This window comes from Amphiura filiformis, chromosome 17 (genome assembly GCF_039555335.1).
Source record: "Amphiura filiformis chromosome 17, Afil_fr2py, whole genome shotgun sequence".
NCBI classification, from domain to species: domain Eukaryota; kingdom Metazoa; phylum Echinodermata; class Ophiuroidea; order Amphilepidida; family Amphiuridae; genus Amphiura; species Amphiura filiformis.
In genome coordinates this window covers 23,610,583-23,628,193 of record NC_092644.1, presented here as the reverse complement: position 1 = coordinate 23,628,193, position 17,611 = coordinate 23,610,583, and the positions used below count along the sequence as shown (strand labels likewise).

The 17,611-nt window shown below is 34.7% G+C and overlaps 1 protein-coding gene across 1 annotated transcript in view; it reads left to right on the top strand.

Moving 5' to 3' along the window:
• Positions 1–17,611, top strand: part of LOC140137074 (uncharacterized) — a 291,494-nt gene that overhangs the window by 107,954 nt on the left and 165,929 nt on the right. Inside the window, 1 exon segment of the mRNA XM_072158732.1 lies at positions 14,596–14,701. Coding sequence (XP_072014833.1) covers positions 14,596–14,701 — 106 coding nt within the window.

Genomic DNA, 17,611 nt, shown 5'->3' with positions numbered 1-17,611 from the left:
ATCTATTTCTCGGAACAATACTGATTTTTTTTTGCTATAAAAAGAGAAAATTCAATTTGTCATAACTTTCCTCAGAATTTTTGTATAATTGTAATTTTATTAAATATTTGAGCTGAATTCATTCCAAACGGAACTATTTCATGACATTTTGAGTCAGAATTAAACATTGAAATCATAGGATTGTGTATTTATAAATGTGTTTCCATGGTAATTCACAGAAGGAAAGTCACAGAAACTGAGATAAACATGAATGTGCACTACCTGCTGATCTAACATTGCCTCTGATTGGTCAATACATGATATCTTCACTTTAATCACCAATCAGAATGGAGCTATGCAAATAATTCACCCCATTTTTTTTGCGTGGTGAAATTATTCTAACAATGTTGCTGATTGGGCCAATTGACAATGAAAACTTCTTTTTGGCCAATAGGCAGGTAGTTCTCATGGGGTTAATATTCATTTGAAAGCTTCATTAGAAAAAGAAGTATGCTATTTCTGAAGCTGTGTTTATATTTGAATAAGCCAAAATTGGGCTGTTCCAGGTAAAATCCATACATCCCCTATGGAAGACATGACCTTAATATTCTATGCAAGGAGTGTGAATTTCAAATGATGTTACCTGAATGGGTTAATTATTCCATTTAAAATCTACACACCCTGTGTGGGAGATTAAGGTCATGTCTTCCAAAGTGGGGGTATGGATTTCAACTGGAATCGGGACTGGAATAGTCCATTATGGTTGCATCTAAGGGTGATCATGTTGAAATCAGAGCCATATTGAAGCATGATGAGAACATGTAAGATGTGATTACTTTCATGGGACTATTCCATTTAAAATCCACACTACCCCTGTGGAAGATTTTGGAAATATCTGCCACAGGAGGAGTATGAATTTCAAACGGAATGAACACATTAGCTCCATTTGTAACTCGCACTCCTTCAGTGGAAGATTCAGGTTGAATTTTTCTCAGTGGGTGTATGAAATTCAAATGGAGCTGTCTAAATTCTATTTGAAATTGATACTCCCCCTGTGGCAGATATTTCCAAAATCTTCCACAGGGGTAGTGTGGATTTTAAATGGAATAGCCCATGGCAAACTCCCAACAGTGGTCTTGTTTGTGATCATGCAGAGCTTGGAGTTCAAGACTTGCTAAGGCTTCATATCTGCATACCCAGTAAACGCACAAATGTTTTTTAAATGTTACTAAATTGAGTTTTGGTTTTGGTCAAAACATTTCGATGACATTTAAATGTCACTTTATATAAAGGTCATAAAAATGTTATTGTAAAATATTCATTGGCAAACACTCGTCATTTCCATGTAAAAAAAAAATAATAAAAAAAATCCCCTTTCAATTTCCAGCAATTTGCATCCCATGGTACCCAAAAGATGCTACCTACATAAATGCCCTACATTAATGTCATATTATTTTCAGTAATGTGTATTTTTTTATAAGCAAAACCAATTGTAATTCTAGTTTTCTGTTTCAAATACCACATGATGATTATCGCATTGCCATTATGTCAACTGGTTGCTGACATACATTTAATGTAGCACAATACTTTTGCAGCACAAAATTTTTGGGATTTAAAAACAACCGTCAGCTTGCTTTGCATTTTCTTAAAGCGATGTGTAATTTGCTCAGAAGGACACTCTAAATTTGTTTTTAATTTATACTGTAGAAAAGACTAAGCCTGAAGTGTTTTAATTACAGCCAAATCTAAGAGTTTTTGATTGAAACGGGATCCTTGGTTTTATATGTCAGTTCCTCCCATAGAGCTCCACAGTTATGCGGCTAAGAGGTTCTCTTTCATTTTACCTCATTATTTCGGTATAAAATGATCAGAAAACCTCCTTGACAGTTGTTACTAATAATATGTAATACTATTTGGCAGAGAATAACGAAATTAAAATTTGACTGAACTCATACATTGTGGCTTTAAAGGTCCTACATAAAAAAAGAAATTTGTGCAAACTTTTGCAAATCCATGTCACATATGAGTCAGGAAAATTTGATGTACGTGAATATTCTTGCTTTGAAATATACCGTCTAATCGGCAAATCATGAAACTCACACTAATTAGACCTTATCTTATATCAGTTTTTCCATGATCATTTTGCAAAGGTTATGTACATGATGTGTGCACCGTCCTACATTTCTGTATTATATATATATATATCTTTGCTGCAATACCTGTAGGCACACTGGATAAGAGAGAGCAAGCTGTAGGATGTCAGGTTTTGTCATGTTGCATTTGCTAGACAGCAGTTTAAAGGGATATATAGCATTTACACAGACCCACACATTAATAAAGCTTGCATCTAGTTTTAATTTATTTCACCAGCGAAAATGAAATGGCACAATCAAACATAATTTAATACGGAGGTACACAGAGAAAACTCGGTTATTAACCGTTATATATTAGATCACAAAAAAGACCTGTTTTAAGAGCCCGACCAACCCAAATTATAAAAAATTAGGGATTATGATAACATTTTTCTTGTACAAATGAATGCCGACCCAAATTTAATATTTTTTTTATATTGCAAAATATTGCAAAATATGTACAGATTTGGTGATTTTTAACCCCATGAGAAATACCTGCTGATTGGCCAAAAAGAATTAAGTTTTCATTATCAATTGGACCAATCAGCAACATTGTTAGAATAATTTCACCACACAAAAAAATTGGGGTGAATTATTTGCAAAGCTCCATTCTGATTGGTGATTTAAGTGAAGATATCATGTAATTGGCCAATCAGAGGCAATATTAAATCGGCAGGTAGTGCCCAGGGGGTTAAGGGCAAAAAAGATCCGACATACCAACCCTACTTGAAAGGTCTGTCGCCTTTTGTAAAAAAGAACAAGAAGAAATTTGTGCAAATATTAAATTACATCATTGTTGCATAATCGTGACAGTTTACTAAACTAACACATTTTTTTGCACAAATAGTGTAAATCTCACACATTGTGCACATTTTTTGGCAAAAAAAAAGTTTTTTTATTGAGACAATTTTGATAGGATTGCAGAGCAGGTTGATTGGGCTAGTCTTAAATGAAGTGCTTCCATTTTACATTAGCTCCTCCAAATCAGAAACTTGTCGGAATTGACCTAGTTTTGTGATGAAATGCTTTAACCCCCTGAGCACTACCTGCCGATCTAACATTGCCTCTGATTGGTCAATTACGTGATAAACTTCTCGAGCAAGAAACTTGAATTTTGCTGAGAAACCTGGTTTATTGCTTGAAAACAGGTTTTCAGCAACAACAAAAATCAGTTTTTCTCTTCTATCGTGCATTATATCTGCCATTGACATCCTCTATTTTTCACCTTAAATATGTTGCAGACTATTTAACTGTTGCATGATGGGATACTATCAAGACAACCTATGATCTAATAGCAGAGCGGAGTGAAAATGGGCTATTCCAGTTGAATTCCATACACCCCGTATGGGAGACATGACCTTAATCTTCCACACAGGGGGAGTAATTTTTTTTTTATAGTGTCGCTCATTCAAGTAACTCTATTTGAAATTTATACTCCTGTGTGGAAGAATAAAATGTCTTCCATAGAGGGTGTATGGATTTCAACTGAATAGCCAAAAGCAAAAAGGTGTTGTGTGAACACGAGAAGCTTGTTTGTGTCAAGTCTCATATTAAAACAATGCCCATGAAAACTGTCATCATTTAAAGACAGCTCATATGCCAGATTTGTCTCAAGATCAACATTATCATTGGACTAATTGAATATGAAGTATACTTACTGTCATTTGATTGATACTATAGTTTAACAAGATAATGTAAATTTTTATTGTTTCTGGTGAAAATTTGGCAAACTTTGCAATGATTTGGCATTCTCTGCTGGCACTCAAGTTGAGCATGGATATGGCTATGACTGGTTAGGCCGGCTCCTGAGAATAGATGAGGAGTGTTTGGTTTGTCAGGATTTGTTATGCTTGTCTGACAATTGCGGTCGCTGCCATCGTCATCTGATTGAATCTAATCAAAACAAAATGTCTTGTCATTTATGAAAATATCACTGAATTTAAAGGCTTGGTTCACTGGATTGGAGTGTGTGTAGTAATAGGTTAAGCATGCTTGCTTGCTTGTTGAAAACTGTTTGAATACACTACCAGATTCCTGCCGCTCCCAGATGTACACTCTTCACCAGCTACTTTATTTGGAGTCCCTGTGTGTGTGGGGTATCTTTAATGCTCTGTATGCTAGCCATGCGCTTCAATGGAAAAAGTTCAAGTTTTGAAATATTTTCTCAAAATATCAAGAACTATCTTAAGAACTACTGAACCAATACTAGGCTTGTTTGTACTCATTTTAATGCATTTTTCATGCTGATTCCAAATATGGTCATGAAAATCTACATTTCTGAAATTTTTGAATTTTGAATTTTTTTTTGAAACATGTCGTCTGCAGTCGACACCCGCGTGAAGAGAGTTAAGTACAAACATCAGAATCACACTTTCAGTTTACACATTGGTACTGGAGGTGCTGCACTGGTGCTTGAGAGTAGCCACAAAGTAGCTGGGCAGCAGTGTATCTCTGGGGTCAACAGCAGTAGGAATTTGGTAGAGTTGTTCTGATGGTGTGTGGTTTTTAGATCAAAACCTCCTTATCCTAACTATATTCCCTGGTTATATCTATTGACCTGATCTTCATGACCATTATTTATGTTAGAGAACTTAGTTTCTCATTGAAATATGGTATCTTCAGCTATCCAACAATTAAATGCTATCTTCAGTAGAAAGCTAACCTCTGTCTTCAACAGAGAGCTGTTCATTGAAATATATTTTCAGTAGATTGCAACCCATTTGAACTATGCTATCTTCAGTAGATAGCAACTATGCAGTAGATCCTTATGTAGACAACAACCCATTTTGGTTATATATCTATATATAGTAAATAGCCACACACATTTTAATCATGACTTCTTTGTTAGACTGCTAACCACCCTGTTATGATATCTTTAGTAGATAGCAACTATGCAGTAAATTCTTCAGTAGAATGCAACCCATTTTTATTATGCTATCTTTAGTAGATAGCCACACACATTTTAATCATGACTTCTTTGTTAGACAGCTAATCACTCTGTTATGATATCTTCAGTAGATAGCAACTATGCAGTAGATACTTCAGTAGATAGCAACCCATTTTGATTATGCTATCTTTAGTAGATAGCCACACATTTAATCATGACATCTTCATTAGATATAGCTACCTATTCTGTTATGCTATCTTCAGTAGATAGCAACTATGCAGTAGATACTTCAATAGATAGCAACACATTTTTATAATGCTATCTTTAGTAGATAGCCACACATTTTAATCATAGCTTTTTCATTACATAACTACTCATTCTGTTATACTGTAGACAGCGATACCATAAAATTTGTATATAAGCATATGTGCCTATTAAGAAGTTGCCCAGACAAGAATGACTTTTTTATGGTAGTTTGAAAAACTTTTTCATTTTTTTCCTTTCAATTTACAAATATCTGTGTTACAGATTTTATAAGTTAAAAGAAAAAGAATGAAAAAGTTAAGCAAACTACCCTAAAGATTTGTTCTTGTCTGAGCAACTCATTAATAGGCACATATGCTTTGATGGTATAATTAGGCTGGTAGGTAAGCAACATTAATTGTTTTTTATGTACACTGGTGTCCTCTGTGTTGTTTGTACTGTTTACCCTGAAGTACCACATTTGAAACATATTTTAGTAGATTTGAACCCATGATTTGAGTTATGTTATCTTTTATAGTAGATACCGGTAGCAACCCATTTTGATTATGCTATATTTAGTAGATAGCCCCACATTTAATCATGACTTCTTCATAAGATAGCTACCCATTCTGATATCATGCTATCTTCAGTAGATAGCAACCATGCATACAGTATATAATTCAACCCATTTTGATCTTTACTTCTCTAATTAGATAGCCACTCATTCTGCTATCTAATGAAGAAGAATGAACTACACAGTCTACACATGGGCATATTTCAATTGAAATAGCCATTAAATATGTAGTAATACAAAAAATACACAAAGCAGCCATTATTGATCGTGTTTTGCATCAGAACTTGTTATCGTACATCTCTGTAATGCCTTGAGGTGGTACTTAATTGAATTTCAATTTCAAAGAAAAGGCTGAACTTGAAACAAGCCTTATAGGAGTAGCCGAGATTGGATTGAGAGTTTTGTTTCTCTTGACCCAAAGGCAAAGAGCAAAATTGTTCACTTGATTTGTCTGGATTGGCCTTTTTATTTAAGGGTAGACAAGGTATTGTTGGTCGAAGCAACCTAAAAATCGATTTTCATTATCTATATCAATATATTATTGAAAATGAACGCTTTGATGTTTTGCAAAAGTTCATTCTACAAATCATATACTTTGCAAACTTGCTTAATTTATTGTTGTTAATGAGTTATGTACGTTTTACAAAAGTGTTGTTGTTTCAGCCCTCTTTACAACGTAACTCAAGAACCGCAGCACCTATAAAAGTGTATCTGTGATATTTCAATTCTTCTACACGCTCGCTATGAATTGAGCAATGCAGTTTTTGCCAAAGCTCACTACCATTCGTAAGATGCTGTGAACTACCAAATTACAACAGTTTAAAATAATTAATAACCTTAAAGCTTATATATATTATCTTATTTTTGTTTATTCTTTCTATGAATGCCAATATTAACAACACAATCTGGTCCATTGGGCCAAAGGTGGCAAATTTGAAATTGAGATAGAGGTAAAAATATGGAGTATAAAAGTAGGTATGTACAGTGCGTACACAATAATTCTGTCATACTGTGCACGCATACATAACAGTGAATCAAAAAGCGCGCGGATCAAAGTTGGCGAATTTTTGAAAAACATACATGTAAAAAAACGATTTCCTCGTTATGTTTCATTGATCACAATAATTTGTCTTTTTAATATATGGTAGGTGAAACATTTCCTAAATCACTATCAACTCCGCCGAAATTAAACACTGCCTAGTTTAAGAGTTAAGACCTGTTTTATGAATTTTTTTTAGATCGTCCATAAATCAATAAATATAGGTCTTTCGAAATAGAGGACCTAGTACCACCGGTCTGAAATACCAGTGTTTGTTATCATGTATTTTTTTTCCTTGGACAATGAGTGAAACACTTCCCTATACCAATTGAAAACTCGGTGCACTTAGGCAATTAACTGCAGTTTCTTTATTCAACATCACAGCAGGTTCATATTTGACAAAATCATAATGTATGAATAAAACATAAATAAAACATTGAAAAAAGTAAAAATTACATATGCCTAATTAACATAAGAATGGCATAAATATATAATTAGATGTAATTAGCTAATTTGCATAATTAATGACTTTTTGTGTATTTTTGTTACCAAATGAAAGAACTTTGGGTACTTATGTGTGCAAAAAACCGCATCCTCATATCATGTACGGTTCTCTGTTGGCATTATTTTTGCATATTAATTAGCTGGACTTAGTCATTTTTTTAAGCTTTTATTTGTCTGCAGATTGGTCAAAATGGCTAAAATTGTATATTTGGTGGATTTATTACATTTATTCGAGGAGAGATTTTTTAATCTTGTTTTCTTTAACGAAGTCCGGACAGATATGCAATTAATCTGTGATACTTAAATCAATGCTACCTTTTCAAGTAAGTGTCCGAATAAGCATTACAAATCCCAAAAATTACCATTTTGCCATTTATAGCAATTTGTGGCAGGTTTTCACCCGATTTCGGGTATCTTCAAGTTGACGTTACATCACTTTGCATTATCCGATTTCAATTCTGTTTTTTGTTTTTTGAAGCATTCATAACGATGATTCAATTAAAAGCGTCAAATAACATGTTTCTGCTGGGCTTATTTTTGGGGTGATATACCTAATAAAAGTAATAGAATAAGTTAGTAAGAAAATAGATATCACAAAACTTTAGAACCAAGAATGCTAGCCCTTTGGTGTTTACAGTAAATGATAGCCTAATGTTTGTATAAGGTAAAGTTATAGTAACTAAACTGATAAAATGCCTCCTTTGGCCCCCATGGAGCAGATCGTGTCACATATTAGTAAATTAGTAAGTTATGAGACTTCAGAAGTTCAGAACCAAGTACTCTAGACCTTTGCTGTTTTCAGTTTATGATACCTTATGTTTGTATAAAGTAATAATTATTAGTAACTAAATTTTCAAAAATGCCTCCTTTGGCTTCCATGGAGCAGATCGTATCACATATAAGTTTAACAAGTTTAACTAGAGTCTGCTGTTATACCTGATCTTTAGCATCTTTCAAAAATGTAAGGACCGGACAAACAACAAATTACACTGTTATAAGAAGCTTAAACGGATGACACTTGGAATATGTTGCCCCCGGGGTGGGAAGGGGAAGGCCGGACACATGTTATTGACAGGAGGTAATTGGCCATGTCCAAATGTCAAGACTGTACATAGAGTGCTTTATAGAATGTAGACATTTGAAGAAAGCCTTTAGTACATATAGGTAATTTCTGACACGGTCTCAATGTGAATTCATTTCCTATACAACTAATTATAGATGAGTATCCTCAGTTAGTGGCACATATAAATAAATATATGACACAATCTGGTCCATGGGGGCACAAAGGAGGCAAAAATGTGGAGTAAATAATAAGAAAATACATAAGAAAATAGACATCACAAAAACTTCTGAACTTTAGAACCAAGTATGCTAGACCATTGGTGTTTTTAGTGTGATATACCATTTTTCACCCTGAAATATCCATGCTTGCGGCACATCCCCGTAAGGTCATTTGTACTATACCTGTCAGCAGTGTAGCAATACATTTGTGCACAATATATTTATAATATTCATATGTTCATACATACGTTAGAATGACAAGGGGCTCTATTGGGACCTTCAGTAACACATGCGCGTGTTGAATTTGACACCCTTTCGATATTATCGCCGATACAAGCTGTCCCCCATTATTCCACTTACGCGACTAGCATATCAAGTTTCTCTTTGCACGTTAAAAAGTTAATCAATTTAGTATTAGTCTTACAATTATTCCAGTTTAAATGTCACCACTCAAGCCTTTGTGATGTAAAATGAGGTAAAAGTTGACCAAACTCAATTTGATTTCATCAATTTTATTCAATTCTACATTTCAGACAATATAATTTGCACAAATAAAAAATCTAAATTTGATATGATATCTCTAAGACATAAACATTCTAATGTTGTTTTGGATAATATAAAACAAAAGAAATCACACCGCATTTTGCGCTGCACCTGTAAATTACCGTCCCGACATACAACGCATTGCACTGATACAAATCTCATCAACAAGTCAGTGCCCATCCGAGTTTGGTGATAGTTGACGGTCTTATGGATAATGTGAAGTGACAGGGACTCATTAGAAGGTATTACTTGGATGCAACTCAACAGGGTTGCCAAACCTGTCATTTGGTAGCCCAATCAGGCTACTTTTGAAGATTTGTCTGTTTCCTGTCTCAAAGAAACCAATGGTTAGGAAAACAGTTGGGTGACTTTTCAACGTTTGCTCCTGTTTTAGAAGGTATTACTTGGATGCTACTCAACAGGGTTGCCAAGCCTGTCATTTGATAGCCCGATTGGGCTACTTTTGAAGATTTGCCTGTTTCCTGTCTCATAGAAACTAATGGTTAGGAAAACAGTTGGGTGACTTTTCAACAACATTGGCTCCCATTTTAGAAGGCATTAACTTGATGCTACTCAACAGGGTTGCCAAGCCTGCTACTAGAAATCCCAATTGGGTGACTTTTGAAGATTTCCCCTGCGGCTTTCACCCGTTTCCTGTTCCATAGAAACCATTGGTTAGGGAAAAATTGGGTCACTTTTCTGTCCCTGAGAAACAAATGGCAAAGAGAAAATTTGGTAATTTTTCAATTATTTTACCCACAATTTGGGCTGCAAAAACGTAGTGATTTGTGGTTATCACATGGGAAGCTGTATGTACTATGGTACTATCCAGGGCCGTAGCAAGCGGGGCGGCCGGGGATGCCATGGCTGCCCCACTTTTTGAGAAATTTGTTATGTTTTTCTTTATATCTTTATTTCAATTTGGGCATATATTTGTATTTTGGCCACTCCACATTTATGATGGCCGCCCCACATTTTTCAACCTTGCTACGGCCCTGGTACTATCCTCCCGACTATCCTATCGGATATTGTTATAAGCCTACACGTTTCTGCTTCTCATATATCAAAACCACTGCAGCAATACAACTCAAAATTTGGAAACATTCTCTTTTAATGGTAGGCTGTAATCTAAGATAGAAAACAGAATGTGAAAAATTGGACCATATGCCTCTTTAAATGGGCTTTAAATCAGTGAAAAATATTTTAATTTCTTCACAAGCTCCAAGCCTGAGACATACATGTGGTGTTAAAATAGTCTTTTTATCAACATGATATAAAATGTGGTAACGCCATTTAGGGTTAAAAAATGTGGTAGTTACATCTTTTAGAGTATTCAAATGACACCATTTAAGGTAGACTATGCCATAGTCGAATTTTATTAAAAATATGTTATTATTAGTCATGATGAACCCATTTCGTTGAACTCAAAATTATACTGATGTTTATTAAAATTAAAGTATTCAATAGTAAAATGGTCATAAAGAGTTAAAAATATCAGGCGATTAGTGACAATAAAAGTAATTGAATGCAACATTATCTTGCATAATTATAACGGCTCACTTTAATACTGAACAATTCTGATTTTGGAATCTACCAGTTTATTGATAGCGAACCCGAAATTTCGACTATGAACTTTGAATTGTAAGCAGAACTTTACCCCTGGACTTTGCTCTCTAAAAACACACTGTCAAGCATACTTGTTTATCAGTCCATTAACCACAAAATGCACGCTAGATGTTTGATGAGAGATTAACTTCAGCGTCAACACAAAAGCGCCGCAAATACCACAGACAGTTGTTTACGGTGTAGTTAATGGTAATGGTGCGAGCCCAGACAATTTAAACCATAGCGAGGTATGGGCGACCAATCACAAGGCAGATCCATTTAAAGATGCATTACATCATGGCCAATTTTAGTTAGGCCAGAAATTGGCCTAACTCTCCATAAATACAATATCCAGAGTATGCACAATGGGCAAGTGGACTACGGGGTAGTCTACATTTAAGGTGGCAAATTTGCTACCATCATTTACATGTAAATTATAGAAATACATTTGTGTTTAAAAGCACTATTCATCATGTTTTACAATGAGAAAAAGGGAGAGTGAAACATGCTTAAAAGGCCATAGTTGAATTTAGTCTCCACATCTATCAGTTATAATGGCAAAAGTAGGGTGAGGTCAAAGACTTTTTGTTCACTACTGCAAAGTATCATCCTTTTAGTGGCTTAACCCCATGAGAACTACCTGCCGATTGGCCAAAAAGAAGTTTTCATTATCAATTGGCCCAATCAGCTAGCAACACTTTTAGAATAATTTCACCACACAAAAAAATTGGGGTGAATTATTTGCAAAGCTCCATTCTGATTGGTGATTAAAGTGAAAATATCATGTAATTGACCAATCAGAGCTAGGCAATGTTAGATCGGCAGGTAGTGCTCAGGGGGTTAATACATCACATGATTATGAGATGAACAAGATTACTACAAGACCAGCAATAGCTGCCTTCAGCTATATGTAATGAGGGAAGAGGCTTTTATAGCATCAGGGGCATATAGCCAGCTTTCTTGGTCAGGAGGGCAAATTAAAAATTTCTTCCAGGTTTTGGCGGGGTGGGGCAAAGACGAAAAAAAAAAAAATTCCTGGTTGTATCATTTTGACCCAGTATTATCAGTGACATGCAGTTATGTTGCAAAGGAGGCATGTCCCAGAAACTAAAAATTATAATGTGGGTTGATAATTAGTTGATACCTAACAGCCAAATGAAAGATTCAATGCATGATCTACCACACAATTCTATCAAGCATGAATAGGTGCAGAATTTTCCAATCTGCATGATCTGCATGCTAATGGGAAAAAATCAATTTTTGAAATATTTTCTCAAAATATCAAGAGCTACTGAACCAATACTAGGCTTGTTTGTACTCATTTTGATTCAATTTTCATGCTGATTCCAAATATGGTCATGAAAATTTACATTTCTGAAATTTTTGAATTTTTGAATTTTTTTTTAAACATGTCATCTGCAGTTGACACCTGTGTGAAGAGAGTGAAGGTAGGAGTAACTTTTCACATGTAAGACAGGTGTTCGTTCTGTTGCATGCACATACACAATACTATCATCATTGGACAGAATGAGGCCGAGTTAAACTAATAGAAGCCCAAATGCTGATTAAAATTATGCTTAAAAGCTCATATTTCCAGATATTATTTTGTCAAGTAAAACAAATTGGCACAGTTTTTATTAGATTTCTAGAATTTTCTGGCAAATTTGGAATAAATATTCTGCAATGAGGCATAATTGGGTTATTTGTCCAAGTAATTTCGGCAATGTTGGAAAAAATAATAATCCCTCGTATATTACCTTCTGAAATGGCACGCCCCATAATCGTTTGTACTTTTGGAGGAAGTTAAACTTTTACTTCAGACAGCCATAGTTTCCTGTATGCAGTTACATCATTTTTCCATGGTAACATACATCAGACAAAGAATGAGGCCTAGTTAAACCAACAGAAGCCTAAGGGTTTATTAAATGCTTCAAAGCTCCTATTTCCATATATGACACAGTCTGATCAATTCAAACCGAAGTTGGACATTTTGAAATTTGAGTTTTTATTATTACTACCTACTTGCTAATTACAAAGCTTAATAAATGCTAAAATCTCAAAGTCTGATTTATACTTTGTTGTTATACTATGAACTTTTGCTATGTACATTTTCTTATGTTTATATTGTTTTTTGCTCTTCATTTCTGACTGTATCTCAATTTCGTTATCGCCAACTTTGGCCCGATTTGATCAGATCGTGCCACATATGATAACTTGTTAACTTGATGGGACGCATACAAAATAAGCATTGGCAGGATACGTTTTAGTGGGAAGTTCATCTTTTGAATAGATGACATTTGGAAGTGAAAAATCGAACATGAATAGAAGGGGAAATGATGGGTATAATGAATCGGTGCTGTATATCATTTGATGGAGACATTGTGATATTGATTAGTATGTTGTATGCCTGCTATGTATATTAAACTTGAGTTAGGCTTTACACAGCGATGACATTTTGAAATCATTAGTACATTACCCTTAAAATGTCATATGCTGAAGAAAAATCCATACAGTATGAGGATAGTATACAATGATGTGTTAAAGTATGTTTAACTCTTTCCACGCGGGTGTCGACTGCAGACGACAAATTTCAACAAAATTTTAAAAATTCAAAAATGTCAGAATTGTACATTTTCATGACCATATTTAGAATCAGCATGCAAAATGCATTCAAATGAGTACAAACAAGCCTAGTATTGGTTCAGTGGTTCTTATGATAGCTTTAATAGCATTAACTTCAGAATATAGGTTAAATAAGATATTATAGAATGGTCACTTTATTTTGTGCCCATTTCAGCATTTTATCTACCCACTCTTCAAATAAACTCTGTTCTAAGGGTTGACGGACCATTCAGGTAGGGTCTGTCAGTCAGGTGTTGTTGGGGTGTTTTTTTTTGGGGGGAGGTTTAATAGCAAATGATTTTAAAAATCACCAAAATCTGTAAATAAATTACTATTTTTTTACATTTCCCCTCGTTTTGGATGCATTATTTTTTAGTTTTTAGCCCAAAGAGCTGATTTTATATGCATACAACAATTTCGGTCAAACTCAGTTCACTTTTAGCCAAAAACAGCTATTTTTCATGCATAAAGCAGCAGGGATGTGCACTGCATGCAGCAAACAAAATTAAATCTAAAAATCAGAAAATCTGGGTTGGGTACCCCTGTAGAACATGTATTATTTTTTTGTCACTTTAACATAATAATTAACAATGTAAATATAATGTAGCAGCAAGCTGCTTGTTATTAAACTTAATTAGGTGTCATCATAGGTAACAGTTGTATGCATGGTGATGTAATTAGGGTTTATCTTGGTATAATTGCATACTTAATAATGATGAGTTTAATGACACTGATCATGCTGATGATGACATGTTATATACAATTAAGGAGTGTGACATATTGCAGAGCAATTTAAAAATCATTATCTGTCAGAAGCATTTATGAGAAATGGTTAGTATTTTTCAAAAACATGAAAACCATGCAAGTACCGGACTTTAGTAGTACAAATAAAAATCCCTTTAAAAAGGGATGTGCTGGGACATGGTTGTTTACAACGAGTACCTTCATATTTCTTTTTATAAAAAAGTCAAAATAATTTGAAGTGCAGGGATTCGGTTGGTTCAAACCTCAAAATGAGGCACTTTTTCCCACATACTGATGACTCAGTTGGATTCCTTTACATCAGTTTCAACTGAAATAGCCCATTGCACAGTGTAATTTTTTAATCAGTACCTTCCTTGGTTTTTGTTTCAACAAAGATTTTAACATTAATCTCTTTATTTTTACCTCTTGTTTTTCTGTACAGTTGCTGATTTCACAAGACAAATAGCCACAGCACATCAAAGATATGCAAATCATGTTCAATCCATTGTGGACAACTTCAAAGAACGAACTATAGTCGCTAAAAATGGGTAAGTAGATGGAGTAGATTTTTATACTTTTATGATAAAATTGGAGAAAGAGACTGATCAATATTTGCAGTGAGGGGATTCGGAGGATAACATTTTTCAGTGGAAAATCGGTCACATTCCCTCAATCAATTAATTCAATCAATCAATTAATCAATCAATCAATTAATCAATCAATCAATTAATCAATCAAAGGTTATGTGTAAATGAATCGAAAATGACTGGTGCCCCAATTATGCTTTCCCCAGTGGTAGTACCATGGGGGGGGGGGGTCAATGGAGGGAAGGGAATTTGACGGGACAAAATTCAGAAAATTGGCCTCAAAGTAAGCATTTGTTTTTGCTCCAATCCAAGTGTTAAAATGTCACTGATAACTTATTTTGACTGGGGGAAGAACGGGGTGTCAAAGTCCAATGCACTTCTGGCACTGTCATGGATTTCCCTTCAGATGTCCTCCAGTGGCAGCACCATTTGTGCAAAATTTGATTTTGCCCCCAAATGCCCCCCCCCCTGCTGTCCTCAAAGAACAATAACAACAATTCAGAAAATTAAGCATTTTTGTTTTTTGCTCCAAGAGTTAAAATGTCACTTTTAACTTATTTTGACCAAGGGAAAATTAGAGATGCAAAGCCTCATGCCCTCCTGGCATCACCATGGATTCCTCCTCAGATGACTGAGACTATTCTCTCGGTCGGGGCTGTTCCATCTATTGCACTTACCCACTTCTCATGTCTGTCAAAGGGGACACCTTCGCGAAATCCCTATTGGTTTGTACAGGGCCTTTCAGTTCAAGTCAATTTTCTCAGCACAGGAAATATCAATTTTTCCTTATTTTTGGTAATTATTTAAAGTTGATATCCCTGATAAGAAATCGAACTTTTTGAATTGTTTCATCAAGAAGTATTTATTTTATGGCATTTTTTTTCGCATTGAGTGCAATGGTAAGTGTCCCCTTCGTGTCCGAGGGGGCGAGATGAAACAGATATCGGCAAAAGCAACCAATGGGAAAAGTGACCTATCGCAAGTGACATTATGCTGACCGACAGAATGTACTTGTAGAACAAAAACAACATCAGAACAACAAAACATTAACTCTCTTCATGCTGGTGTTGACTGCAGACGACATGTTTCAAAAAAATTCAAAACATTCAAAAATCTCTGATATGTAAATTTGCATGACAATATTTGGAATCAGCATGAAAAATGCATTAAAATGAGTACAAACAAGCCTAGTATTGGTTCAGTAGTTCTTAAGATAGCTCTTGATATTTTGAGAAAATATTTCAAAACTTCAACTTTTTCCGTTGAAGCGCATGGCTAGCACGGAGAAAATTAACAACCATGTGAAGTTGAAGGGAAAATTTAATGACTGACTAAATGAAAAGGTTTGATTACCTAATGTTCACATTTGCAATGAATTTGTTTAAAAATAGAAACTTCCACGGTGCAATATCAATCAAATTTACCATTAATAATTGGGAAAAGGAAACAAATCCAAATAATAATAGACCTTTTGTTGAAATAAAACATGCATTGAAATGTTAGTTCCTTTTTATGATGGGAAGTTGTAAATGAAGCGCTGTACACAGGAGGCGACCACTTTAAAGGCACTGTCAGAGATTCCCGCAAAATGGAGTTGCCAAACTCGAATCACAAGTTGAGTCAATTGAGTCATTAGGGGGCAGTGGCATAACTAGGGTTGGTCCCGGGGCAAGAAACAAAATTGGCGCCCCTACCCCCAATTCTCGAAACATTGCGCATGGAGTACACAAAATAAGGCCTACCACTAATTAAGTTTGGTTGCTAGAAGTTGAATATCGGTCTTAAAATGTTCTTTCAATTGATTTTGTGCTGCAATACGTGCGAAGCGTGCGAAAATTCTGACTTTCAGCGCTTGGAGGGGAGCAGAATCGATGCGCCCCCTAAAGATGATCTTATTAATACCCTCCTTGATTGATTCAAACTGGACACAATATTCATTTTGGCCAATCGGCAGGTAGTTCTCATGGGGTTAAATATTACCATACCTATGTATTTTACCAAAATGATTTGTTTAAATTTTTGATGTAACAAATTACTGATAGTGTCCTTAATTGCTTCCACATATTGTGATGTATTCAAGCAAAATGAGTCCTTATTATGAGTAAATGTTGGTGACATTGATTTTGAAATTATGTCAAATGAAATGTTCAATATCTTTTCATTTATATCTTTTGTATTGTATTTTCGGAACAACAGGAAATTATCATACCAGAGGAATTTTACATCCTCAGTCAAAAACGATATCATAAATGTGTAATTGAAGAGATTCAATGCAATAGGCTGTACCAGTCATGTTTTCTACAGGGGGTGTATGGATTTTAACTGGAATAGCCCGATGTGATATATCCAAGGGCAGTGTTAGTTTTGTATTGCAATTCATTTCTTTTTGTGTAAATATTTTTCTATATTTCATTCTTTTTAATCAATATTATTTATATCGAAAAGTTTGATGACACCCTATAAACAAAAGTATTTTCATTAGGAGGCTGACCCCCCCTTTCCCTCCCTCCCACCCTTCCCTCTCTCCCTCTAACATAAGTTTGAAATGTTGAAAATTTCAACCTAAAAGATCAACTTTGACCGTTGTTGTTACAAATTTTTTACAAACATAATTGTACTTTTTGACACCCCCAATAAACTTCTTTCATTTATAGGACCTCATTGAACTTTTGGGTTGTTCCCTTATTTTAATGCATAAACTATTCATCTTTTGATTAAAGAGTTTAACTTCACTTATCTTTTATTTGGGAAATCTTTTATTACAATACTTCTTTGCATCACAAATTTGATTTTATCACTTTATTTGCATTTGAATTCCTCAATAGAAGTAACATTTATCATTTGTCCGGCAAAAGAGGTTATTTGCTTTTA